This window comes from Chlorocebus sabaeus, chromosome 8, assembly GCF_047675955.1.
Source record: "Chlorocebus sabaeus isolate Y175 chromosome 8, mChlSab1.0.hap1, whole genome shotgun sequence".
Taxonomy (NCBI): domain Eukaryota; kingdom Metazoa; phylum Chordata; class Mammalia; order Primates; family Cercopithecidae; genus Chlorocebus; species Chlorocebus sabaeus.
In genome coordinates this window covers 128,881,957-128,909,057 of record NC_132911.1, presented here as the reverse complement: position 1 = coordinate 128,909,057, position 27,101 = coordinate 128,881,957, and the positions used below count along the sequence as shown (strand labels likewise).

General features: G+C 41.4%; 2 protein-coding genes across 5 annotated transcripts in view; one reads left to right on the top strand and one right to left on the bottom strand.

The window, feature by feature from the left end:
* NSMCE2 (NSE2 (MMS21) homolog, SMC5-SMC6 complex SUMO ligase) overlaps nucleotides 1-7,331 on the bottom strand; it is a 270,551-nt gene extending 263,220 nt beyond the window's left edge. The window contains exon 1 of one of the 4 annotated variants that reach the window (XM_008001517.3): nucleotides 7,239-7,331. The gene's annotated coding sequence lies outside the window, so the exon portion shown is untranslated. Of the gene's footprint in view, nucleotides 1-7,180 lie in introns of all 4 variants that reach the window. The other 3 variants (XM_038000159.2, XM_008001515.3, XM_008001516.3) reach the window with 3 other exon arrangements.
* Nucleotides 7,332-7,346: 15 nt separating this feature from the next.
* Nucleotides 7,347-27,101, top strand: part of WASHC5 (WASH complex subunit 5) — a 71,429-nt gene continuing 51,674 nt past the window's right edge. Inside the window, exons 1-5 of the mRNA XM_008001518.3 lie at nucleotides 7,347-7,525; nucleotides 22,804-23,113; nucleotides 23,568-23,713; nucleotides 24,359-24,443; nucleotides 25,069-25,169. Coding sequence (XP_007999709.1) covers nucleotides 22,928-23,113; nucleotides 23,568-23,713; nucleotides 24,359-24,443; nucleotides 25,069-25,169 — 518 coding nt within the window. The 5' untranslated portion in view covers nucleotides 7,347-7,525; nucleotides 22,804-22,927. The remainder of the gene's footprint in view (nucleotides 7,526-22,803; nucleotides 23,114-23,567; nucleotides 23,714-24,358; nucleotides 24,444-25,068; nucleotides 25,170-27,101) is intronic.

The window sequence follows — 27,101 nt, the reverse complement described above, 5'->3', positions numbered from 1 at the left end:
AAAACAATGCGTGGCACATAGTAGCCATTCAACAAAGGCTTGCTGAAGGCAGGAATGAATGGAATACTGTCTGTGTATCTCCAGCACCTAAAACAGTGCATGTCTCCAAAACTGTAGTATAGGTGGCATGCCCAGGGCTCAGTGCTCCGATCTCTCTTTTCCAACCTCTCCCATCTACCTAGTGTTCCCAGCTAGGCTCATTCCATCTAAACACCATTGGCAAGATCACTCCAGAACTTAAAATGTCCAACACGGAAGGACCACGTTCTTCCCTCCCACCCCACCCCTCTCCCAAACCTATTCCTTTTACAACCTGCCCCATCCTACTAAATAGCAACTCCATCCTTCCATTTCTTGGACCAAAAATCTTGGTTCATACTTGATCCTTCTCCTCCTCCCCTCTTATTCTATACCAAACTCAACATCGATTTTGCCAGCTCTGTAGTCAAAGTATCTCCAGAATCCAACCACTCTCACCAATTATACTGATAACACTGTGATCCAAACCATCATCTCTTGCCTGAATTACTCCAACAGTCTCCTACCTGGTCTCCCTGCTCTCAGTCTTGCCTCTTCCACCCAATTTTCAACACAGCAGCCAGAGTAAACCTTTGAAAATGTACATAAGATCATGTGACTCCTCTGCTCAAAAACTCCTAAGGACTTCCTGACTCACCGGGAGTAATGGCCAAAGAGCTTCATAATAACTGACAATAGTGGTTCCCCAAATGGCTTCTGACCAAGTGTCAGCAGCATTACCTATGAACTTGTTAGAATGCAAATTCTCAGGCCCCAACAGTCTATGTTTTAACAAGACCTCTATGTAATTCTAACTCTGATGTATCTAGGAGATTTGCAGAGTCACTGTATTGGAAACATCTGATGGATCCATTAAAACAGTGATTGCTGGACCTCACCCTCAGAATTTCTAATTCAGTACATCTGGGAAGGGACCTAAGAATGTGCATTTCTAACAAATTTCCAGGTAATGCAGATTGTGCTGATCCAAGAATCACACTTTGAAGACCACTGTTCTACATTATCTGGCCATTGCTAGTCCTTTAATAACCCAGGCATGCTTCACCTTAAGGTCTTTGAACTTGCTAATAAGACAGAGATACCAGTAATAAAGACAGAAAAAACCAGGAAGGGTTGGTCTTAACTCCCTCTTGCCTATATAATAAAATTCAACATAATTAGCACAGTATCCAAAGCTTTCTACAATATAATGCAAACATGTTTTCAAATCAGAGATTCTACTTTTCACCAAGACTTAAAACATACATTTCACATAACCTTAACTATTCGATATTCCAGAATAAATATAACTGCTTTCTACCACAACCCCTCGAAACAGGCTTGGCAGAGAACAAGTTCCATACTAAGAGAATGAACCAAGTACTATGAAGTTGAAAAAAGAAAGCGATTACACAAACCCACTACGCTACGATGTTGAAGAAAGGAAAGGATTATAGGAACAACAGGGGAGACATAGGCTTCATGGAAACGAAGGCACTTAAGCTGGACCATAAAAGGTATTCAGGATTTGGAGAGGCCTAAATTATCAGGGAGAGTTGTTCAGATGAAGGAAGCAGTGAGATGAAAAAAGGTCATATGGTAATAAAATATGAGATGAGTTCCCTTTGCCTGGCACACAAGGACAAAGGAATGGGAAGGTAACTGGATTTCATTCTTTGGGAATATAGTGTAGAAGGCCTTAAGTACAGGATAAAGAATCACTCCAGTTGGGTCTAGGGGTCATCAAAGAAATTTGAGCTCTATGTATTTTCAAAACTTTGTCTTACAAATCAAGACCTGAAACAAATATGGCAAAATGTTATTAAAGATGTTCAAATCTGGGTGATAAAACAAGGGCTCTTGTTGTGTTCTTTTCTGGGATTTTACGGTTTTACACCAAAAAAGAAAAAAATACAAATAGGAATAAAGCCAATGATGATTTTCAAACATTTGCATTTTGGTGAAAAAGACTGCTTGTTTACAATTTCACTGTATTATACCAAACAAGTTGAGACATTTTACACAATATAAATACAAACATACACAAAAAGATGGAAAAATATAAATTCAGAAAACTAGGATCAAAAAACAGAAATTTAAGGGCAAACCAAGCATATGAGAAAGTTATAATGCAGTCATGCACACTTTAGGATTCTACACAGGGGGCCAGGCATGGTGGCTCACACCTGTAATCCCAGCACTTTGGGAGGCCGAGGCAGTCCATCACTAGAGGTCAGGAGTTCAAGACCAGCCCAGCCAACATGGTGAAACTCCATCTCTACTGAAAATACGAAAATTAGTTGTGTGTGGTGGTGCACAGCTGCAGTCCCAGCTTCTCGGGAGGCTGAGGCAGGAGAATTGCTTGAACCCTGGAGGCGGCAGTTGCAGTGAGCTCAGATCACAGAGCAAGACTCCATATGAAAAAAAAAAAAGGATTCCACACAGTACTATACTTGTAATACACATTTGGTAGTAAGCTTCCTAACAATCAAAATAAAAAGTGGCAGTTACTTTGTCCATTAAAAAAAAAAAAAAAAAAAAGAACACTAGGAACTCAAGAAAAAAAGCTTTCCATGGCAATCAAGGCAAGTATGGATCATCATATATGAGATAATGAGTTACACTGAAAAAAATAATCCTCGAAAATATCCTTACAGTAAATGCAATAGCAAACTTCTAGGACTGTTTCTTGAGACTATTTATCAGGGCAGGCTAAGGACAAAACACTTGTGACAGATACTGCTAGGTGCCCACCAAACCCATTTCCTCTTCCACCCAGTCATATGCCTATATATGCTTCACATTTTGCAGCCTTTCTTGAAGTAAGGTGTGGCCTATGACTGCACCCAAGGCAATGAAATGTGAGCCATTTCCAGGCCTAATCTGCAAAAACCCACCCTTTCCCATTTGATAGCTTGATGCAGGCAAGCACAGTGACCTTAGTAAAGCTACACACTGATGATAGAGAATTACCAGATGGAAGGAGCTCAAGGCCCTACATCACTACTTGGAGGAAAACTACTCACCTATCAGGCTCCATGCATGAAAGAAACTTCAACTGGGCAAAGCCATTTAGACTTGTGGGGTTTACTTGTTACAGTACTCTTAATAAAAAAAATACAAACCTGCAAGGACCAAATGATATAATTCAAGTATTCAGTTTTCTTTCTTTCTTTTTTTTTTTTGAAATGGAATTTCGCTCTTGTCCCTCAGGCTGGAGTGCAATGGCGCCACCTTGGCTCACTGCAACCTCCACCTCCAAGGTTCAAGCAATTCTCCTGCCTCAGCCTTCCCAGTAGCTAGGATTACAGGCACCCACCAACATGCCAGGCTAATTTTTGTAGTTTTAGTAGAGGCAGGGTTTCACCATGTTTGCCAGGCTGGTCTCAAACTCCTGACCTCAAGTGATCCACCTGCCTTGGCCTCCCAAAGTGCTAGGATTACAAGCATGAGCCACTGCGCCCGGCCTCAGTTTTCTTTTTTTTTTTTTTGAGACAGGGTCTTGCTCTGTCACCCAGGCTGGAGTGCAGTGACATGATCATGCTCACTACAGCCTCAACCTCCCAGGCTCATGTGATTCTCCCACATTAGCCTCCCAAGTAGCTGGGACCAGAGGTGTGCACCACCACATTTGGCTAATTTTTTTTTTTTTTTTTTTTTAATTTTTAGTAGAGATGACCATCTCCCTATGTTGCCCAGGCTGGTCTCAAACTCTTGAGCTCAAGCGATCCTCCTGCCTCTGCTTCCCAAAGTGCTGGGATTATAGGCATGAGACACCATGATCAGCAGAAGTATTCTGTTTTCTAGTTGGTCTTGATTCTAGTATAAGTCTAAAGTGTCTAGAGAGCATTGTCCAATAGAACTTTCTGTGATGAAAATGTTCTATAATCTGCACTGTGCAATATGATTAGGTACTAGGCACATGCGTACTGACTACCTAAAATCTGGCTGGAAAGGTGGCTCATGCCTATAATCCCAGCACTTTTGGAGGCCAATCTGGGAGGTTGGCTTGAGCCCAGGAGTTTGAGACCAGCCTGGGCAACAAAGTGAAACCCTGTCTTTACTGAAAATAAAAAAATTAGCTGGATGTAGTGGTGCAGGCCTGTAGTCCCAGTTCCTCAGGAGGAGATGTGGTAGGATCACTTGAGCCAGGAGGTTGAAGTTGCAGTGAGCCATGATCACACCACTGCACTCCAGCCTGGGCAACAGAGCAAGACCCTGTCTCAAAAGAACAAAAAAAAAAAAAAAAAAAGGAAAGAAAAGAAAAGAAAAAAGAAAATGAAGAGATGGCAGGGATTGTTCTCTCTCTCTCTCTCTCCCTATCACGTGAAGACACATAAAGAGAGAAGCCATCTACAAGCCAAGAAGAAAGTCCTCACCAGAATTCAACCATGCTGGCAACCTCACCTTGAACTTCTGGCCTCCAGAATTTCTGTTGTTTAAGCCACCCAGTCTATGGTATTTTGTTATGGTAGCTTGAACAAAGACACAATATCTATGAAGATTAATGCAATCCAGTATAAATGGAAAGTATACACCAAACAGTAGTTGTCACTATTTGGTTGAATGCAAAACTCACATTACTTGAGTGAAACTTCACTCTTGCAGAGGACCAAGGAAAACATGATCATGCTTTTCTGTAATTCTGGAGTAGGGAAAAGATTAAGACTGAGATTGAATTGAAAAGCAAAGACAATGGATGGTGCAGAAAGATGGAATAGACATACTTTTCTCAATTCCTCCCAATAAATACAGCTAAGTACAAGTCAAAGACAACTCCTTTCTCTGACTCTAACAGCACCCTCTTTGATATAATTATAGCCTTTGGCAGTAACTCTACTTTGTTAGTGACTATCTTGCAAGATGTTCGCAGTGCTTCATAAACAGCAAGTGCTCTCAAAATAGTCAATAAATGAATAAACTGTCTGCTTCGGTCAGATGCACAGCTCTCGTGTTTCCTTCTCCCCTTCATACTCAATATTCTTGAACTCACCTCCAGACTTTGTTCAGGCTAGGCGTGGTGGCTCATGCCTACAATCCCAGCACTTTGAAAGGGCAAGGCAGGAAGATTGCTTGAGGCCAGGAGCTCAAGACTAGCCTGGGCAACACAGCGAGACCCCATCTCAAAAAAAAAACAAACAACACAGACATGGTGGCTTGCACCTATTGTCCGAGCCCCTTGGGAGGCTGAGGTGGGAGGACCCCTTGGGTCCAGGAGTCCAAGGCTGCAGTAAGCTATGATCATGCTACTGTACTCTAGCCTGGGCGATAAGAGTGAAACGCTGTCTCCAAAAAGGAAAAAAGGACTTTGTTCATCCTGCTCCCACTGTGAGAAAACCATCTCTTCAGTTTTCTTTCTTTTTATTTATTTTTTGAGACAGAGTTTCGCTCTGTCGTCCAAGCTGGAGTGCAGTGGCATGATCTCGGCTCACCTCAACCTCTGCTTCCTGGGTTCAAGGGATTCTCCTGCCTCGGCCTCCTGAGTAGCTGGGATTACAGGTGTGTGCCAGAACACACTGGTTATTTTATTTATTTATTTATTGTATTTTTAGTAGAGACAGGGTTTCGCTATGTTGACCAGGTTAGTCTCAAACACCCCACCTCAAGTGATCCGCCCTCCTTGGCCTCCCAAAGTGCTGGGATTACAGGTGTGAGCCACCGCACCAGGCTCTTTCTTCAGTTTTCTATCTGCCCACATCTTACCATATGCTAAAGTCTGAATGTTTGTGTCACCCAAAATTTATACGTTGAAATCCTAACTCCTAAGGTGATGGTATGAGGAGGTGGGGCCTTTTGGGAGGTGATTAGGCCCACTTTCATGAATAAAATTAGTGCTCTTTTAGAAGATGCTCCAGAGAGCTGCTTTGCCATTCCGCCGTGTGAGGACACAGCAAGAAGCCACCTACGAACCAGGAAACAGGCCCTTGCCAGACACCAAATCTGCTGGCACCCTGACCTTGGACTTTCCAGCCTCCAGAACTGTGAGAAATAAATTTCCGTTGTTCGTAAACTACCTAGTTTATGGCATTTTGTTATAGAAGCCCACACAGACTAAGACACCATCTCTCATGGCTTGGTTTAAGTGGTTCTCAACCAAGAAAGATTTTACCCCCTCCCAAGGGACATGTAGCAGTATCTGTAGACATTATGGTTGGCATCTAGTGGGCAGAGGCCAGGGATACTCTCAAACATCCTACAACACACAGGACAGCCCTCACCCCCACCCCACAGGAAAAAATTATCTGGCCTAAAATGTCAATAGCACATCAGTTGAGAATAACTGGTTTAAATCAATCTCTCTTGGATCCCTTCCCATGTAATAACACTGATCTTTTCTTCCCAATACCTATGATCTCCAAGAAAGTTTAGAACAAGTTTTGCATTTCCTGAGTTTTTTCTCTGCATGTTATTTATAGATAATATGCTGACTTCCTTTAAATCCATGGGAGCCTTGTACAAGTCAGCCAGAGCTGCCTCTCCTTTTTCAACATGCAAGGATATACCCTTCTCTCTGAATCCTTATACAATTGCTTGTTCCCTCCCTCATGCTACCATTATTCCTATCACGTGCACATGTACACAACACACTCCCATTATGAAACTCATCACAACTATTTGCTCACATGTCGGCAGCTTCTTTACACTGAAAGCTCCTTAAACTAGAACCCTGACATATTCTATTGCATATAAAGCAGTTCCTCACACAAAATAGGGGACCAATAAAGATTTGGCGGGTTACAAAAATAACAACAGACATCATCATTTCTCGGTCACCTACAGAATGCCATAAACTGGTGTCCCGGCACTTCATTCTCCTTATCGCTAATTCTCACTGCAATCTACATAAGTGAAGAGGAAACTGACGTCCAGAGAGTTTATTCAAACGACCTTCCCGTGGCCTTACTTTTAAAGTCAGTTCAAACCACATCTATTTGGATCAAAAATTCGTGACCTTGCCCTTACACACTTGGGGCTAACGGATGGAGACATGGCGCCTCGGACAGGAGGGTAAACTGTCCCAGACTCACTACTGTGGCGTGAAAAGGGCCACAACCATAATCCAGGTCGACGAATCCCCGGCTCGGGGTCCCCGTGGAGTGTCCCTGAGGGAGGCGACAATTCCCGCCACCTTCCCCATTGCCGTCCCCCGCTTCTTCCCTACCTGGTTGTCCGAGTTGTCTCCGTCTGGTGGCACCCCAACTTCCCCTACTTGTACCCACCTCCTTTCCTCAGCCCCCTTCGCCTGTAGCTGAAAAGTGAGCGCGGGCTCTTGCGTCATCATCCGTCGCCGGCGAGTGGTCACATGATGCCCCTCCCAGCTCCCCGCCGCTTCGGTCATGTGACCGTCTGGGAAGTCAGGGGCGGAAGCCGGGCTCTGACCCGTTCCAGGTCCGGGACTGGGGATAGAAGAGGACCGCCGCCGTGAGGGAGGGGTGGAACCTGGGTGCCGACTCCGCGCGCAACTTCCTGCCCTGCGCGTGCGCCGCTGGCGCGGCCCGGCTGACAGGTGAGTGGGGATGGGATGAGCGCGCCCCATTTTTGCATGGCCCCCTTCACCTCCCCGCTGGGCCGCGCTGGCCCTGGGGAGGTCTCCAGCGTCGCGTGCAGCCTGGATGGGGGACTCGGGATGGAGGGCTTAGGGGCTTTCTGGGGCGGGGGCTGCAGTCCAGCTCTTCGTCTCCGCTTAGGGGGAAATCATTTTGCACACCCCTTCCTCGCTTTAGGAAGCACCGTTCAGCTGGCTGCTTGGTCCAAATCTCATCCTTCCAAGTTTCCGGGAACACTGCTGTGTGGATGTCGTCGTTATTTCTCTCTTTGCTTTTGAGAAAACTGAAAGGCTAGTAGTGAGGACTTTTACAGCCTGACGGACCTGGATTTGCATTCTAGTTTTGCCATGGGCTGTGAGTTTGGGCAAGTCATTGCTGCTCGCTGCGTCTTAATGCCTTCACCTGTGCTAATGCCAAAATCTTTTGCATTTGGGGTGGGGGCGGGGAAATGTTCCCAAGGCCCTGATTCCTCTATGATCGGACAGGAAAAATAAAAAAAGTCACAGAGTCATAGAACTGGGTCTCCTGATTGCAAGCGCATGGAGCTCCCTCAAACACAGGTGAAGGGTAGTGAGGGAGAAGTTTTCCTGTCTTTGTGCACAACAAGGGACACCTTCTCTAATTGTCCTTCACCTGCCTTTCCCAGGATTTCAGGTTCAGCCTCATGTCAGAACTTTTCTGGAAAACATATGCAGCTTGCATTTATTTTGACCAACAACCATTATATTTTGTTTGTGATAATGGATTTGTGGAGATCAGTGCTTCCTTTATGGAACTGAGGTTTTGCGAAAGGCTAAATATAGATCTGCCTTCTTTTGTCCTCTGAAGAGGGTAAACAGTGCTTGTCCATGACAATTCGATTTCCTGTAATCCCAGCACTTTGGGAGGCCGAGACGGGCGGATCACGAGGTCAGGAGATCGAGACCATCCTGGCTAACCCGCTGAAACCCCGTCTCTACTAAAAAATACAAAAAACTAGCCGGGTGAGGTGGTGGGCGCCTGTAGTCCCAGCTACTCGGGAGGCTGAGGCAGGAGAATGCTATAAACCTGGGAGGCGGAGCTTGCAGTGAGCTGAGATCCGGCCACTGCACTCCAGCCTGGGCGACAGAGTGAGACTCTGTCTCAAAAAAAAAAAAAAAAAAAAAGAAATATTATTCTGCACTCTGGGTAATTGGTATAATGATGCCATGCCTCATTCTTGAAAGCATGTCTTTTGATTAGGATTACTTCCCAAACTGAAAATCACAGTTCCACGCCAAATTCTTAAAAATGAAGTTACCGGCGCTTGTAAAAGAAAATAAGAAAATATAGTGGGATCTCTGGATTTCATGCCGATAGTAATACAGCCTGTATTGAGAGAGCTGATCTTCAAGTTTTCTTAATCCCTAGCACGAAGAGAACCTCTGAAAGGATAATTTACCATAGCTTCTTCTACAGATTTATTTGGACCTAATTCTAAAGTGGTTTTTTAAGACTTAACTGAGTCTTAACACTTTGTAAAGCCATCCACATACCTCTTGATTAGGCATTTTTAATGATGGTTCTTAGATTCTCTTCTTCAGGACCAGTCCTTCAGCCAACGAGGGGGCTATTTAACAGATACTCTAGCCAAATTATATTTGTGCAAATTATGGAAATTCCATTTGTTACATGGAAAATATAACTAGTCCAGGTTAGGAGGTCTAGTACATAAAATGTAACTAAGTGATTTCCTTCTTTCATTTAATCTTGTTTTAACTTCTTCCATCTTCAAAAACTTAGCAGGAAATGGTTGCATTATTAGAAATAGAAAACACAAGTGCCCTTCATGGGGCCAAACAGATTACAAGCAGTGAGTTCATTTCACTAAAAGTATATTAAATATAACATATTTTGCTTTTGCGTTAAAAATTTAATATAAAGTTTATGTATTGAATTTTAGAAAGGCGATTTACGTAGGTAATAAAGACCCATAATATTTGTTTTACTATTGCCAAACATATTTGATTATTATTATCCTTCTCATGTTCTTTTAAAGTTGTCTACTGTGTAATTCTTGTGTAAGGGCCTAAGGATTAAAATAAGAAATTGACACACGGAAGTCTTGATTTCTGTCGTTATCCCAGACTGAAGCTTCCCTGAATGTGTACATGCAGGTGCTGAGTCTCTGTCCTTCTGTATGTTGGGAGAGAGTAGAGTAAAGGGCAGGTAATGTTACTTTGCTTTAAGATGTTTTTCCCAGGTCTACATTGTTGCCCTGTCATGGTATCCAAAATCGGATAGCTCTTGGACCTGTTAATCATAGCTTGCCCTCCTCTTCATGAGTCTAGAGCTAGCTTGTCTAGCCTGAGGCCCACAGGCTGCATGTGGCCCAGAATGGCTTTGAATGTGGCCCAAGACAAATTTGTAAATTTGCTTAAAACATGAGTTTTTTTGTGATTTTTTTTTTTTAAAGCTCATCAGCTATTTTTGATGTTAGTGTATTTTATGTATGGCTCAGGACAATTCTTCTTCCAATATGGCCCAGGGAAGACAAAGATTGGACACTCCTGGTGTAACGTTTCATCTTACTTAGACCTTCTGGGTTACTTTGGTGGTCTTCAGAGGGCTTTAGGAGGTGACCGTTTTGCCCATTGTCCATTATTTCCCTTTTCCCTCTCTCCTTTCCCAAGCCAGACCATATCCATGGAGAAAATGAAATGAAATTATCTGAAATTCAGCCTGTTAGAGATCAGGGTGGTTTAACAAGCAAGTATCACAGAGGAAACTAAAAAAACTTGTTAATAATGTATGCCTTAATGTATATCAGAGGGTACCTTCATGAGAGTTCTAGACAGCTGTAGTGGCTTCTTGGCTCTCAGACCCAATCCAGTCTACTTCTTCTGTTTCTGCCCCTAGCTGACTCTACTCCAGCCACTTTAGGCACCTTGCTGGCCATCTAGCACATTCCTGCCCTGGGGCCTTTGCACTTACTTGTAACCTCTGCTTGGAATGCCATTCTCAGGATCATTATCTATTGCTGCATAATAAACTATGCCAAAACCTAGTGGCTTAAGACAATAAGCTTTATAGTATCTATGGTCAGGTGGGTAGGGCATAGCTGGCTGCCTTTGGCTCTGGGGCTTTTAGAACACTGCAGTCAAGCTGGGAACAAGGGACTACAGTCTTATCTGAAGGCTGGACTGGGATTATAGGGATCTACTTTCAAGTTCACTCAGGTGGTTTTTGGCAAAGCTGAATTCCTTGTCATACGGGCTCCTGCACAGGGCTGTATCACACCATGACACCTTGCTTCCCCTGGACTAGCAAGCTAGAGAGGATGACCAAGCCACGAGTTAGTCTTTTCAATTTCTAATCTCAGAAGTGGTATCTTTTGTTTCTATCCTATTTTTTTCCTTTCCTTTCCTTTTGGTTTTTTTGTTTTGTTTTGTTTTTGAGATGAAGTCTCACTCTGTTACCCAGGCTGGAGTGCAGTGGTGCTATCTCGGCTCACTGCAAGCTCCGCCTCCTGGGTTCAAGCGATTCTCCTGCCTCAGCCTCCCAAGTAGCTGGGATTACAGGTGCATGCCACCATGCCCGGCTAATTTTTGTATTTTCAATAGAGACGGGGTTTCCCCATGTTGGCCAGGCTGGTCTTGAACTCCTAACTTCAGGTGATCCACCTGCCTCAGCCTCTCAAAGTGCTAGGATTACAGGAATGAGCCAGCACACCTGGCCCTATTCTCCTCTTTAGGAGGGAGTCAGTAAGTCAGCTTATACTCAAGGGAAGGAACCTACATAGGACATGAATACCAGGAGGCAGAGATCATTAGGGACCACTCTAGAAGCTGCTGACCCTACCCAGATATCCATACTGCTTGCTGTCTCATTTCCTTCTGACTTCTGCCCGAGGTGCTCTATGGAAACTAGCATATGCTCCATCCTTTATTATGCTTTTTCTTCACAGCACTTGTCACAGCCTGATATATAAAGCTCACTTTCATAAATGTCAAGATACATTTGCAATCAAAACTTTTTCTTCTCCTTTTTACAAAACGTTTTCCCATGTTTTGTAATCACTCTCACATTTTTCAGACATGAACTATTCTTAATAGCAAGAATCTTCTATACTTGACATGTGAGAAAATCTTTTTTTTTTTTTTTTGAGACAAGGTGTTACTCTCGCCCAGGCAGGAGTGCAGTGGCGCGATCACGGCTCACTGCAGCCTCAACTTCCAGGGCTGAAACAATCCTCCCACCTCAGCCTCCCTTGTCACTGGGACTACAGGCACACACCACCATACCTAACTAATATTCTTTTGATTTTTAGTAGAGACAAGGTCTCGCTATTATTGCCCAGACTGGTCTTGAACTCTTGAGTTCAAGCATTCCTCCTACCTTGGCCTTCCAAAGTGCTAGGATCACAGGTGTGAGCCACTGTTGCCAGGCCTAAAAACATTTCTAAAGATTGTTCCCTCACCTGCTTGTTGTTCCCTCACCGACTTCTAGTGGTTTTTAGGACATAGCTCTCTTTTTCCAAAGATAAGATGAATGGCACAATTCCTATAAGGAAAGTGGAATAATCAGTGGAAGCAGAGAGCTGAAAAGATGGGGATTGGAGGAAAACGCAGTAGTACTAAACAGGAATAGCTACACGGACATTATTATACAAAAGCAATGACTATATTGCACAGCATTATAGAAAATGAAATATCACAGTAACAACATCAGCATGCTGTTTAAATTGACAACTCGTACTGTTAGTCCTCAAAACTGAATCTCAGCACTATGGCAAATTACCCCAAGGCTTATTTGCCCAAAACAATACCATATTTTAAAAATGTATCATGATCCTGTGGGTTAGGAATTGGGAAAAGGCACAGAGGGCTTGGCTGGCTGCAGAAGCCGAATAGCCTCTTCCCTTCTATGTCTAGCACTTCAACTAGGAAGATTTCAAGAGCTGGGGGCTGAGGAGACCAGGTCAACCCAAGTCACACGTCGGCGCTTCGGTTTCTGCTGTCTGCTGGCTTTCTTCATTCTCTTCTGTGTCAGGACTCTTCCGTCTCAGCACGGGTCCTCTTTGTAACTCCTGTGCTCTCTCTAGCAAAATACCCAGACATCTGACATGGCAGCTTTGGACACCCGAAGAGAGCAAAAGGAGATACTGCCAGGCCTTCTCAAGGCTTAGGCCTAGACTTGGTTGAGGGTTACTTCTACAGTATTCTTTGGGTTGAAGGAAGGAAGACGTAAACTGTTATGAGCTGAGTTGAGTCCCTCCAAAATTTCTATGTTGAATTCCTTTTTTTTTTTTTTTTTTAAGTGAGGGACCATATATATTCATGCTGGTATACTCATGACTTTACATTTTAACATGCAGAATTAAAGTTTAAAGTTAACCAATATCTTTATCTATTCCTAAATAAGGATTTGAGGGCACCATACATCTTTCGTATTATTATGGCCTAAAATTTTAGTTCCACATTTGTTTAAATCCATTCCCCTGGGTCATTATCATTTTTTAACAGATAAAAAGTATTTAGATGTAATAAGTTGTTTACCAATTTCTGTGCTACTTGCACATCTAGTTTTCCAACTCTTTTTTTCCTTTCAGATTAAAATTTCCTTTTGCTAAGGTATAATCTTTTATAATCCTTTTAGTAAAGAACTGAGGATAGTAAATGCAGTCTTTTTATGTCTGAAAATGCAATTTTTGTTTGCATTCTTTAACCATGTTTTAGCCACTTATAGAATTCTAGATGGACAGTTATTTTCCCTCAGCCCTTTAAATATACTTATTTTTCTTTAAACTTGTATCTGTTGTTGCTGATAAGAATTCCATTGCCACTCTAATTGCCATTCCCTTGAGAGTAACCTGTTGCTTCTTTCTGATGGCTTTTTGGATTTTTAATGCTCTGTACTTTCACTACAGCCTGTCTAAATGTGGACTTTACTTTTCCTGCTACAAACTAAGTGTGCTTTTTCATTGAAGTCAAAATTTTTTTTAATTCAGAAAATAATATCTATGATATTTTCCAAAGTTCATTCTTTATTCTCTTTCATCTTTCCTTCTGGAATTCAGATGGACAAAACAAATTTCATTTCTTTCTTTTTTGTCTTTTAACTTCTCTTTTATATTTTCCATCCTGTTATTTTTTTCTTGTTGAATTTCTGTGTGATTCCCTTACATTTTCTTTTTCTTTATTTATTTATTTATTTATTATTATTATTATACTTTAAGTTCTAGGGTACATGCGCATAACGTGCAGGTTTGTTACATATGTATACTTGTGCCATGTTGCTGTGCTGCACCCATCAACTCGTCAGCACCCATCAACTCGTCATTTACATCAGGTATAACTCCCAATGCAATCGCTCCCCCCTCCCCCCTCCCCATGATAGGCCCCGGTGTGTGATGTTCCCCTTCCCGAGTCCAAGTGATCTCATTGTTCAGTTCCCACCTATGAGTGAGAACATGCGGTGTTTGGTTTTCTGTTCTTGTGATAGTTTGCTAAGAATGATGGTTTCCAGCTGCATCCATGTCCCTACAAAGGACACAAACTCATCCTTTTTTATGGCTGCATAGTATTCCATGGTGTGTATGTGCCACATTTTCTTAATCCAGTCTGTCACTGATGGACATTTGGGTTGATTCCAAGTCTTTGCTATTGTGAATAGTGCCGCAATAAACATACGTGTGCATGTGTCTTTATAGCAGCATGATTTATAGTCCTTTGGGTATATATCCAGTAATGGTATAGCTGGGTCATATGGTACATCTAGTTCTAGATCCTTGGGGAATCGCCATACTGTTTTCCATAATGGTTGAATTAGTTTACAATCCCACCAATAGTGTAAAAGTGTTTCTGTTTCTCCACATCCTCTCCAGCACCTGTTGTTTCCTGACTTTTGAATGATCGCCATTCTAACTGGTGTGAGATGGTATCTCATTGTGGTTTTGATGTGCATTTCTCTGATGGCCAGTGATGATGAGCATTTTTTCATGTGTCTGTTGGCTGTATGAATATCTTCTTTTGAGAAATGTCTGTTCATATCCTTTGCCCACTTTTTGATGGGGTTGTTTGTTTTTTTCTTGTAAATTTGTTTGAGTTCTTTGTAGGTTCTGGATATTAGCCCTTTGTCAGATGAGTAGATTGCAAAAATTTTCTCCTATTCTGTAGGTTGCCTGTTCACTCTGATGGTAGTTTCTTTTGCTGTGCAGAAGCTCTTTAGTTTAATGAGATCCCATTTGTCAATTTTGGCTTTTGCTGCCGTTGCTTTTGGTGTTTTAGACATGAAGTCTTTGCCCATGCCTATGTCCTGAATGGTACTACCTAGGTTTTCCTCTAGGGTTTTTATGGTATTAGGTCTAACATTTAAGTCTCTAATCCATCTTGAATTAATTTTTGTATAAGGCGTAAGGAAAGGATCCAGTTTCAGCTTTCTACTTATGGCTAGCCAATTTTTCCAGCACCATTTATTAAATAGGGAATCCTTTCCCCATTTCTTGTTTCTCTCAGGTTTGTCAAAGATCAGATGGCTGTAGATCTGTAGTATTATTTCTGAGGACTCTGTTCTGTTCCATTGGTCTGTATCTCTGTTTTGGTACCAGTACCATGCTGTTTTGGTTACTGTAGCCTTGTAGTATAGTTTGAAGTCAGGTAGCGTGATGCCTCCAGCTTTGTTCTTTTGACTTAGGATTGTCTTGGAGATGCGGGGTCTTTTTTGGTTCCATATGAACTTTAAAGCAGTTTTGTCCAATTCTGTGAAGAAACTCATTGGTAGCTTGATGGGGATGGCATTGAATCTATAAATAACCTTCGGCAGTATGGCCATTTTCACGATATTGAGTCTTCCTATCCATGAGCATGGTATGTTCTTCCATTTGTTTGTGTCCTCTTTTATTTCACTGAGCAGTGGTTTGTAGTTCTCCTTGAAGAGGTCCTTTACATCCCTTGTAAGTTGGATTCCTATCTCTTTGAAGCAATTGTGAATGGAAGTTCATTCATGATTTGGCTCTCTGTTTGTCTGTTACTGGTGTATAAGAATGCTTGTGATTTTTGCACATTAATTTTGTGTCCTGAGACTTTGCTGAAGTTGCTTATCAGCTTAAGGAGATTTTGGGCTGGGACAATGGGGTTTTCTAAATATACAATCATGTCATCTGCAAAGAGGGACAATTTGACTTCTTCTTTTTCTAACTGAATACCCTTGATTTCTTTCTCTTGCCTGATTGCCCTAGCCAGAACTTTCAACAGTATGTTGAAAAGGAGTGGTGAGAAAGGGCATCCCTGTCTTGTGCCAGTTTTCAAAAGGAATGCTTCCAGTGTTTGCCCATTCAGTATGATATTGGCTGTGGGTTTGTCATGAATAGCTCTTATTATTTTGAGGTACGTTCCATCAATACCGAATTTATTGAGCGTTTTTAGCGTGAAGGGCTGTTGAATTTTGTCAAAAGCCTTTTCTGCATCTATTGAGATAATCATGTGGTTCTTGTCTTTGGTTCTGTTTATATGCTGGATTATGTTTATTGATTTGCGAATGTTGAACCAGTCTTGCATCCCAGGGATGAAGCCCACTTGATCATGGTGGATAAGCTTTTTGATGTGCTGCTGAATCCAGTTTGCCGGTATTTTATTGAGGATTTTTGCATCGATGTTCATCAGGGATATTGGTCTAAAATTATCTTTTTTTGTTGTGTCTCTGCCAGGCTTTGGTATCAGGATGATGTTGGCCTCATAAAATGAGTTAGAGAGGATTCCCTCTTTTTCTATTGATTGGAATAGTTTCAGAAGGAATGGTACCAGCTCCTCCTTGTACCTCTGGTAGAATTCGACTGTGAATCCATCTGGTCCTGGACTTTTTTTGGTTGGTAGGCTATTAATTATTGCCTCAATTTCAGAGCCTGCTATTGGTCTATTCAGGGATTCAACTTCTTCCTGGTTTAGTCTTGGAAGAGTGTAAGTGTCCAGGAAATTATCCATTTCTTCTAGATTTTCTAGTTTATTTTCGTAGAGGTGTTTATAGTATTCTCTGATGGTAGTTTGTATTTCTGTGGGGTCGGTGGTGATAGCCCCTTTATCATTTTTTATTGCGTCTATTTGATTCTTCTCTCTTTTCTTCTTTATGAGTCTTGCTAGCGGTCTGTCAATTTTGTTGATCTTTTCAAAAAACCAACTCCTGGATTCATTGATTTTTTGGAGGGTTTTTTGTGTCTCTATCTCCTTCAGTTCTGCTCTGATCTTAGTTATTTCTTGCCTTCTGCTAGCTTTTTAATGTGTTTGCTCTTGCTTCTCTAGTTCTTTTAATTGTGATGTTAGAGTGTCAATTTTAGATCTTTCCTGCTTTCTCTTGTGGGCATTTAGTGCTATAAATTTCCCTCTACACACTGCTTTAAATGTGTCCCAGAGATTCTGGTATGTTGTATCTTTGTTCTCATTGGTTTCAAAGAACATCTTTATTTCTGCCTTCATGTCGTTATGTACCCAGTAGTCATTCAGGAGCAGGTTGTTCAGTTTCCATGTAGTTGAGCGGTTTTGATTGAGTTTCTTAGTCCTGAGTTCTAGTTTGATTGCACTGTGGTCTGAGAGACAGTTTGTTATAATTTCTGTTCTTGTACATTTGCTGAGGAGTGCTTTACTTCCAATTATGTGGTCAATTTTGGAATAAGTGTGATGTGGTGCTGAGAAGAATGTATATTCTGTTGATTTGGGGTGGAGAGTTCTATAGATGTCTATTAGGTCTGCTTGCTGCAGAGATGAGTTCAATTCCTGGATATCCTTGTTAACTTTCTGTCTCGTTGATCTGTCTAATGTTGACAGTGGAGTGTTGAAGTCTCCCATTATTATTGTATGGGAGTCTAAGTCTCTTTGTAAGTCTCTAAGGACTTGCTTTATGAATCTGGGTGCTCCTGTATTGGGTGCATATATATTTAGGATAGTTAGTTGTTTCTGTTGAATTGATCCCTTTACCATTATGTAATGGCCTTCTTTGTCTCTTTTGATCTTTGATGGTTTAAAGTCTATTTTATCAGAGACTAGTATTGCAACCCCTGCTTTTTTTTTTTCTCCATTTGCTTGGTAAATCTTCCTCCAACCCTTCATTTTGAGCCTATGTATGTCTCTGCATGTGAGATGGGTCTCCTGAATACAGCAGACTGATGGGTCTTGACTCTTTATCCAGTTTGCCAGTCTGTGTCTTTTAATTGGACCATTTAGTCCATTTACATTTAAGGTTAATATTGTTATGTGTGAACTTGATCCTGCCATTATGATATTAACTGGTTATTTTGCTCGTTAGTTGATGCAGTTTCTTCCTAGCCTCGATGGTCTTTACATTTTGGCATGTTTTTGCAATGGCTGGTACCGGTTGTTCCTTTCCATGTTTAGTGCTTCCTTCAGGGTCTCTTGTAAAGCAGGCCTAGTGGTGACAAAATCTCTAAGCATTTGCTTATCTGTAAAGGATTTTATTTCTCCTTCACTTATGAAACTTAGTTTGGCTGGATATAAAATTCTGGGTTTAAAATTCTTTTCTTTAAGAATGTTGAATATTGGCCCCCACTCTCTTCTGGCTTGTAGAGTTTCTGCCGAGAGATCTGCTGTTAGTCTGATGGGCTTCCCTTTGTGGGTAACCCGACCTTTCTCTCTGGCTGCCCTTAAGATTTTTTCCTTCATTTCAACTTTGGTGAATCTGGCAATTATGTGTCTTGGAGTTGCTCTTCTCGAGGAGTATCTTTGTGGCGTTCTCTGTATTTCCTGGATTTGAATGTTGGCCTGCCCTACTAGGTTGGGGAAGTTCTCCTGGATGATATCCTGAAGAGTGTTTTCCAACTTGGTTCCATTTTCCCCCTCACTTTCACGCACCCCAATCAGACGTAGATTTGGTCTTTTTACATAATCCCATACTTCTTGCAGGCTTTGTTCATTTCTTTTTCTTCTTTTTTCTTTTGGTTTCTCTTCTCGCTTCATTTCGTTCATTTGATCCTCAATCGCTGATACTCTTTCTTCCAGTTGATCAAGTCGGTTACTGAAGCTTGTGCATTTGTCACGTATTTCTCGTGTCATGGTTTTCATCTTTCATTTCGTTTATGACCTTCTCTGCATTAATTACTCTAGCCATCAATTCTTCCACTTTTTTTTCAAGATTTTTAGTTTCTTTGTGCTGGGTATGTAATTCCTCCTTTAGCTCTGAGAAGTTTGATGGACTGAAGCCTTCTTCTCTCATCTCGTCAAAGTCATTCTCCGTCAAGCTTTGATCCGTTGCTGGCGATGAGCTGCGCTCCTTTGCCGGGGGAGATGCGATCTTATTTTTTGAATTTCCAGCTTTTCTGCCCTGCTTCTTCCCCATCTTTGTGGTTTTATCTGCCTCTGGTCTTTGATGATGATGGTGACGTACTGATGGGGTTTTGGTGTAGGTGTCCTTCCTGTTTGATAGTTTTCCTTCTAACAGTCAGGACCCTCTGCTGTAGGTCTGTTGGAGATTGCTTGAGGTCCACTCCAGACCCTGTTTGCCTGGGTGTCAGCAGCAGAGGCTGCAGAAGATAGAATATTGCTGAACAGCGAGTGTACCTGTCTGATTCTTGCTTTGGAGGCTTCCTCTCAGGGGTGTACTCCACCCTGTGAGGTGTGGGCTGTCAGACTGCCCCTAGTGGGTGATGTCTCCCAGTTAGGCTACTCAGGGGTCAGGGACCCACTTGAGCAGGCAGTCTGTCCCTTCCCAGATCTCAACCTCCGTGTTGGGAGATCCACTGCTCTCTTCAAAGCTGTCAGACAGAGTCGTTTGCGTCTGCAGAGGTTTCTGCTGCTTTTCTTGTTGTTTAGCTGTGCCCTGTCCCCAGAGGTGGAGTCTACAGAGACAGGCAGGTTTCCTTGAGCTGCTGTGAGCTCCACCCAGTTTGAGCTTCCCAGCGGCTTTGTTTACCTACTTAAGCCTCAGCAATGGCGGGCACCCCTCCCCTAGCCTTGCTGCTGCCTTGCGGTTAGATCGCAGACTGCTGTGCTAGCAATGAGGGAGGCTCCGTGGGCGTGGGACCCTCCCGGCCAGGTGTGGGATATAATCTCCTGGTGTGCCTGTTTGCTTAATGCGCAGTATTGGGGTGGGAGTTACCCGATTTTCCAGGTGTTGTGTGTCTCAGTTCCCCTGGCTAGGAAAAGGGATTCCCTTTCCCCTTGCGCTTCCCAGGTGAGGGGATGCCTCGCCCTGCTTCAGCTCTCACTGGTCGGGCTGCAACAGCTGACCAGCACCGATTGTCCGGCACTCCCTAGTGAGATGAACCCAGTACCTCAGTTGAGAATGCAGAAATCACTGGTCTTCTGTGTTGCTCGCGCTTGGAGTTGGAGACTGGAGCTGTTCCTATTCGGCCATCTTGCTCTATGTTGAATTCCTAACACTCAGTACCTCAGAATGTGACTGTATTTGGAGACAGAATTTTTAAGGAGGTGATTAAGTTAAAATGAAGCCACTAGGATGGGCTCCAATCCAATATGACTAGTGTCTTTCTAAGAAGAGGAACTTGGGATGCATACATTTTAAGAAGAGGAACTTTGGACACAGAAATTTACAAAGGAGGGCCAGGCTTGGTAGCTCATGCCTGTAATCCCAGCACTTTGGGAGGCTGAGATGGGAGGATCGCTTGAGCCCAGGAATTTGAGACTCCCCTGGGCAACATAGTGAGACCCCCATCTCTATAAAAAGAAATGAACAATGGGGAGGCCATGTGACGATACAGGAAGAAAATAGCCTGCTGCAAGCCAATGAGAAAAGCCTGAGAAGAAAACAGTCCTACCATCACCTTGATCTTGAATTTCTTGCCTCCAGAATTGTGACAAAATAAATTTGGTTAAGTCACCCTGTCTGTGGTGCTTTGTTATGGCAGCCCAGTAAACTAATAAACAAATGCAATCCAAACTCATTGAGAGGGAAAATAAGGTTCAGCCCTTCACTTAAGGTGCTGTATGTGCTGACTTAATGGCAAGGAATTGTTGGGAGCCATCTTTGGAAACCAGTTACCACATTATTATAATCAGATTGCTTTCCTAGCCCCTAGAACTTAGAAAAATGATTGTTGCAGGGGAAGGTGCACAGACCTGAACAAGAAGGGTACTCAAGTCTGTGGGCAGAGGGGGAATGTAAGAAGTAGTAGCCTAATAAGACAAATTACCTACTTCAAGAACTTTCTGAAACCTCAAGTCTGAGGAGTTATTTCATTTGTCTTGCTTCCTTCTCCAGTCGCCCTTCGCCTTCCACCATCTGCTCACCCCTGCTCTCTGCACTGGCTGTAGGAGGAAGCTAGTGGGAAGGAAAGGGACAGGTCAGGAAGCAGTTTTATCGAGTCTCTGTGTTACAGAAGATGCTTAGAAGGCACAGCCTGGGTAGTGACATGCTCAAAGACTTTTATGTGTACAGGAAAACATCACATGTATGTTTTGTTGATTGGTTGGTTTTCATTCCTGGTGTCATCTTTTTTTCCCTTTTCCTTTTTACTTGGCTCCCGCCTCCCCTTCTCTCCCTGTTCTCTCTTTGACAGCTTGTGAGATCCCTTTGCATGTTTTAGAAATCAACCCTGTGTCTGCTGTTTGGATTTCAAATCCATCTTCTAAGTCATTTACCATAGAAAAGTTTTTAAGTGTTACATACTAAAATAGGTCATTCCTTTTAGATGCTAGGTTTCTTTCTCTAGCCCTGAATTCCTAGATGTCACTTTACTAAAGATTACCCACTATAAGAATACATGTCCCAACAGAACACCTAGTAAATGCTCCATACTGACAATTAAATGTATGTTACACTTCTTATTTCTTTATTGTAATGACACACTCAAGCCCTTCATCTCTCTGATATTTTTTTTCTTCAGGGCTTCTCTCTCCAACAGTATAGCAGGCAGCTAGAGAGGACAGACATCACTCCTCTTGCAATCCTAGTTTTTTTTTTTTTTTTTTTGAGACGGAGTCCCGCTCTGTTGCCCAGGCTGAGTACAGTGGCCGGACCTCGGCTCACTGCAAGCTCTGCCTCTCGGGTTTACGCCATTCTCCTGCCTCAGCCTCCCGAGTAGCTGGGACTACAGGCGCCCACCACCTCGCCCGGCTAGTTTTTTGTATTTTTTAGTAGAGACGGGGTTTCACCGTGTTAGCTAGGATGGTCTTGATCTCCTGACCTCGTGATCCGCCCTTCTCGGCCTCCCAAAGTGCTGGGATTACAGGCTTGAGCCACCGCGCCCGGCCCCTAGTATTGTTATTCAGGCACTCCTTGTACTTGTCAATGCCAAGGAATGAGTTCAGCACAAAGGGCACAAAGATAGATATTGTTAATTTCCTGTTTACTTGCTGCAGTTTTCCACAAGACCAGTCATTCTCTACTATTTTAATGATCCTGGCTTCACATCAGAATCATCTGGGGAGATTCTTAAAAACAGAGATACTTAGGACTACCTCTAACCTACTTACCAGACTCTTAAAATGCTAGGTGATTCCCTTATGCAGCCAGGCTTGAGAACCACTGGACTAGAAGGTGAGTTGTCTAAACGTCTTCATATCCAGCCTGGCAAAGAGATATTCAGCAAGGAGTGGTTGGGTAAAGATCAATCCTTGCCTTCAAGAACTTTCAGAATGAGCTGTAAGCAACAATAATATTCAGTATGCTAAGTGATCTAACCATGCTCAGAGAGTACATTGGAATACAAGAGAAACAAGTAATAGATTCTGCTAACAGTACTAGACACTTAAGTGCTGAATTTTGTGAGTCTTTTGGACCAGTTTGATTTAGTATTTATAAATTATCTTCACAGAATTTTGTAGAACTTAGCATCTGTAATTTTAAAAGGAATCTTGGACATGTTCATAGCTTAAGCTTGCAGTTCCATTTCTGGGAAGTAATTGGACAAATGCCTCAAAATGATGTACAGGGATTTGTCTCTGAGCTCTCTTTATAGTGTTTGAAATTATTTGCTAATATATCGAGTAGTAGGAGATAGCTTGTATAATTAGGGCACATTGGAACCACACATGCCCAGTGGTTCCTTCTCCCTAGCTCAGAGATGAGCTATATCGTATCTTTTTCCCAAGAGAAGTGACTAACATGTTGGAGAAGAGGCGAAGAGTGTTAATCTACCAAAGCCCCTCCACATGGTAAATATGGAGAGTGGCAGATAAATACCCTTTCCCCTATAAAGGAACTCATTATTTCTTACAATTTTTTTAGTGAGTTTGGGAGAAAAATGTGTTTCTTATGTGTACACACGTGCTTCCTTAAACAAACTGAGATTTTCACACTTTTTTGGGGGATACAGGTTCTTTAATGGAGCAGCCAATCTCTCTGCACACCTGGTTTCATCTAATAATCTACAGACACCAGCTCTGAGGCCGGTTAATCATCCCCAGTGTCCACGCACAGAATAGTCAGTCCTCCTCACAATGTTGGACTTTCTAGCCGAGAACAACCTCTGTGGCCAAGCAATCCTAAGGATTGTTTCCTGTGGTAATGCCATCATTGCTGAACTTTTGAGGCTCTCTGAGTTTATTCCTGCTGTGTTCAGGTTAAAAGACAGAGCTGATCAACAGAAATATGGAGATATCATATTTGATTTCAGCTATTTTAAGGTAATCTTCCTCAATAGCTTTTTTATTTGTTGTCTTTTCTACAAAAACGTGTTTTCTCTGGGAACCGTGAAACTCTGTAAGGTTAAGTAGTTATGGAAAAAGCTAAAGAGAAAAGCTTCTGGACTAAACGTAATATTAGCTACTAACTTGAAAATAAGTTGAAGGTGTTATGTGAAAGCCCTAACACAATATAATTGTATTTTTAAAACGTAACTTTGACATTTCACATTGAAGGGCCCCATACTTAAAAGCATGCTAATCTTGGGTCCAATTCAAATTCTTTTATCTCAAAGGGATTTTACATCTAGGCTTCTATTATCTTCATTACTTTCTGTTGCTCCGCTTTAAGTTTAGGATGTTTAAGAACATAAGAACAAGTTTTTAAAAGACTATTTGGAAATTGTCACCAACAAGTATGCTTTTATTGACATTTCACGTGTGTTTTTTTTCTTAGGGTCCAGAATTATGGGAAAGCAAACTGGACTGTAAGCCAGAGCTACAGGATTTAGATGAAGAATTTCGTGAAAACAACATAGAAATTGTGACCAGATTTTATTTAGCATTTCAAAGTGTGCATAAATATATTGTAGACTTAAACAGGTATTGATCAATTTAGTAACAACTTATTCTGGTGGTAAATAGTGGAGAGGGAAAAGGACACACAACAACGTGTAAATCTCTCTGAGTCACTATAAAATTTCCTAATTTAGTGTATACCGTATAAAGTTGTCTCTTCCTTCCTGTGGCACTGGTCATCTTAAGAATTTTAAAGTTTTACTATAATGTCCTGCTTTTGTGAGGTGTCATAATAAACTTAGTTTATACTAAGTCATATAGTTTCCAATCCTGTTATTTATTATCATATTCTAGTGTATTATATGTGAAAAGTGGGAAAAAGAACTTATTTTTATCATTAACTTTCTGTCCCTTATACAGTTCTTAAGAATTCATTACTCATTAACTTTTAAACTAGATATTCCATGTTCTTCTGCCTTTACTCCTAGATACTTGTAATTCACAAATCAGGACTAGGGAATATTTCTTTTACTTGGAACAGCCATAAATATCAAACTGTGGCCCTAAATCAGTTTATAAGACTGTATTCTTAAGAGCATGAAGGACCATGAACTAGTGGAAGGACAGAATGCCTGGCATCTTGCCTTATCTTTTAAAAATCTTTCCTTCTTTAAAGGTGTTAAAGTTTCTATTATAAATTAATAACTCGCTCTGGGATTTTATTTCTAGATACCTAGATGATCTCAATGAAGGGGTGTATATTCAGCAAACCTTAGAAACTGTGCTTCTCAACGAAGATGGAAAACAACTTCTGGTAAGTAATAGTGATTATTTAAAATGAAATTCAAGAATTTCAAACATAGTATCCCTTTTTTTTCTTCTAAGTCATAAATATAAACGAAATACCATTCTTTAAAGAGAAGCAAAATGAGCTTTTAATTATCTTCTAACTGGCAGGTCCATATCTGAGTTTAGAACGTAGACTTTGAACAGAATTTAAAACAATGAAAAGTTATGTGGAAGTTATGAGCCTCCTCGGTGTGAGAATTCTGTCTTCTTTACTTTTTGCATCCCAGCCATCTGTCCTGGTACCTAGTACATACTGACCATTTAAGAAATGCTTATTGAATAAGTGAATGACTTTATGGTGAAGTGAATGACTTTATGATGAGTAGGATGCTATTTTGGTGTCCCAAGCAAAATAGCCAAAATAGGTCAACTGAAAGATTATCACTATGAATTAAAATCTATTTCACATAAACTTTTCAAGTCCCATTCTGCAAGAAGGTAAGAGCTCTTTGGAGGAAACCTACCTTTTCCTTGAAATCTAAAACTTTTTGGAGAAGTGTGAGCAAAGCGATATTTTTCATGATCACCGACTTTATTCCCTAAGAATGTATAATCTAGTGATTTTGACTTTTGTCCTCTTCTCTTCTTAGTGTGAAGCACTGTACTTATATGGAGTTATGCTACTGGTCATTGACCAGAAGATTGAAGGAGAAGTCAGAGAGAGGATGCTGGTTTCTTACTATCGATACAGGTATTCCTGGGCTAGGACTGCACTTCCAAAACACTGCTGTTAGTAAAATGCGGTGTATGTCCCCATATTTCTTCTACTGTAAACAGCAGTAATCCAAGAATAGATAAGAAAGTATACGATTCATCCAGGCACGGTGGCTCACGCCTGTAATCTCAACACTTTTGGGAGGCCAGGGCCAGTAGATCATCTGAGGTCAGGAGTTCAAGACCAGTCTGGCCAACATGGTGAAACCATGTCTCTACTAAAACTACAAAAATTAGCCACTCGTGATGGTGGGCACCTGTAATCCCAGGTACTCAGGAGGCTGAGGCAGGAGAATCGCCTGAACCCGGGAGGTGGAGGTTGCAGTGAGCCAGCATCACGCTACTATACTCCATCCTGGGTGACAGAGCGAGACTATGTCTCAAAAAAAAAAAAAAGTATAAGATTCTTATCTCTTGTGAGCATATTGTAGGAATATAACAATTACGCCATAGTATATTTCATAATAGATTATAGATTATATAATCTATATATTACATATAAAATATTCTATGTATTATAGATTATTAGAGGTATGGATTATGCTATCCGTAATGATAACTCCAATTTTAAAAAGGAGTCTGAATTGTGAACTTTCTTTACCTTGAGGCTAAATTTCAAAGAATATTAGAAATCTAATGAAGGTTGTTTTTGCTTTTGTTGTTTACATTTTCAAATATTACTCCTTGGCAGATATAAAGAAAGGAGTGTGCTTTCTGTTGTCATTTTCAGTTTGATGACTTAGAAAAGTTGTCATTCAGAGTCAGGTTGAAAGTGAATTATTTCCCATATTTACATAGAAACAAAAACAAATCAAGCAATAGCACATATCCACAAATCATTTGTCGTGTATCTCTATACAGAACTGTGATTCTTCGGAAGGTAAGGTCTTGAAAACAGGAGCCATCTTAACCAACTTTTTAACTTTAGTGTCTAACACACAGGTTTTCAATTTGTTGAATGAGCTAAAAATGGAATACCAGGTCAATGTTGGAAATAGTCAAGATTCAGAGAAGAAAGTGTCAATAAGGAGGAGTCAGTTAGGAGCTTGAGCTAAAGATGTAAGGAGTAGAATTAACATTTTCAAACTTAAAAATTAGGACAGAATAGACAAGGAGAAGGGGGTTCTTTGGGGACATTATATTTTTGGCAATACCAGGTACTACTGTGTCCTCAGCAGGAAATTAATCTTAGGCTTCTCAACTAGCCTTTTCCTTTCAGCTGCATCAGAGTGCGAAGGGAGTGTTCTAGCAGTGTTCATTCATGTCAGTTTGACCAAGCTGTTTTAACATCCATGTTTTTAAAAATGAGATTTGAATGGCCTTTCCTATGTTTCTGAGAGTACCTGGAAAAACAAAAACTATAGACAGTGCAAAGAAGAAGAAAAAATTATTGGCTTATCAAGCCCAGTTTTGAAAATATGGCTTTGTCCCCTTTGGTACAACAGCTAATTCGTTAGAATGTGAGCGTTCATTATTGAAGTGACACTGAACACCTCCAAGTCACAGTCATGGCAAAAGAGATCCTTACAGCGAATAGCAGGTCATCTCCAAGTCTAAGATTCTTTGAATCTAGTTCATTTCTTTCAGAGCTTACTATTCCAACCGGAAAAATCACAGACCTGTTTATTAGATCTCTGTAGAAGGAACAGCTTGCCAAGAAAAAAGTTAGTATAGATTTCACTTTAAATTGACATAATATTTTAAAATTATTTTTTAATTTGTAAAATGTCAGGTTCACATTCTTTACCCACAATTTTCAAATCCTAAGAGCTCTGAAAAAATATGTATACACGAGTACACACACAGCACACATGTACATATACATAGTAATTCATTTGGCAGCAAAACCTGATCTAACCTGAAATCATTTGGAGTCAAAACTTGCCTGGAATAGGTGTGAGGCTATGTG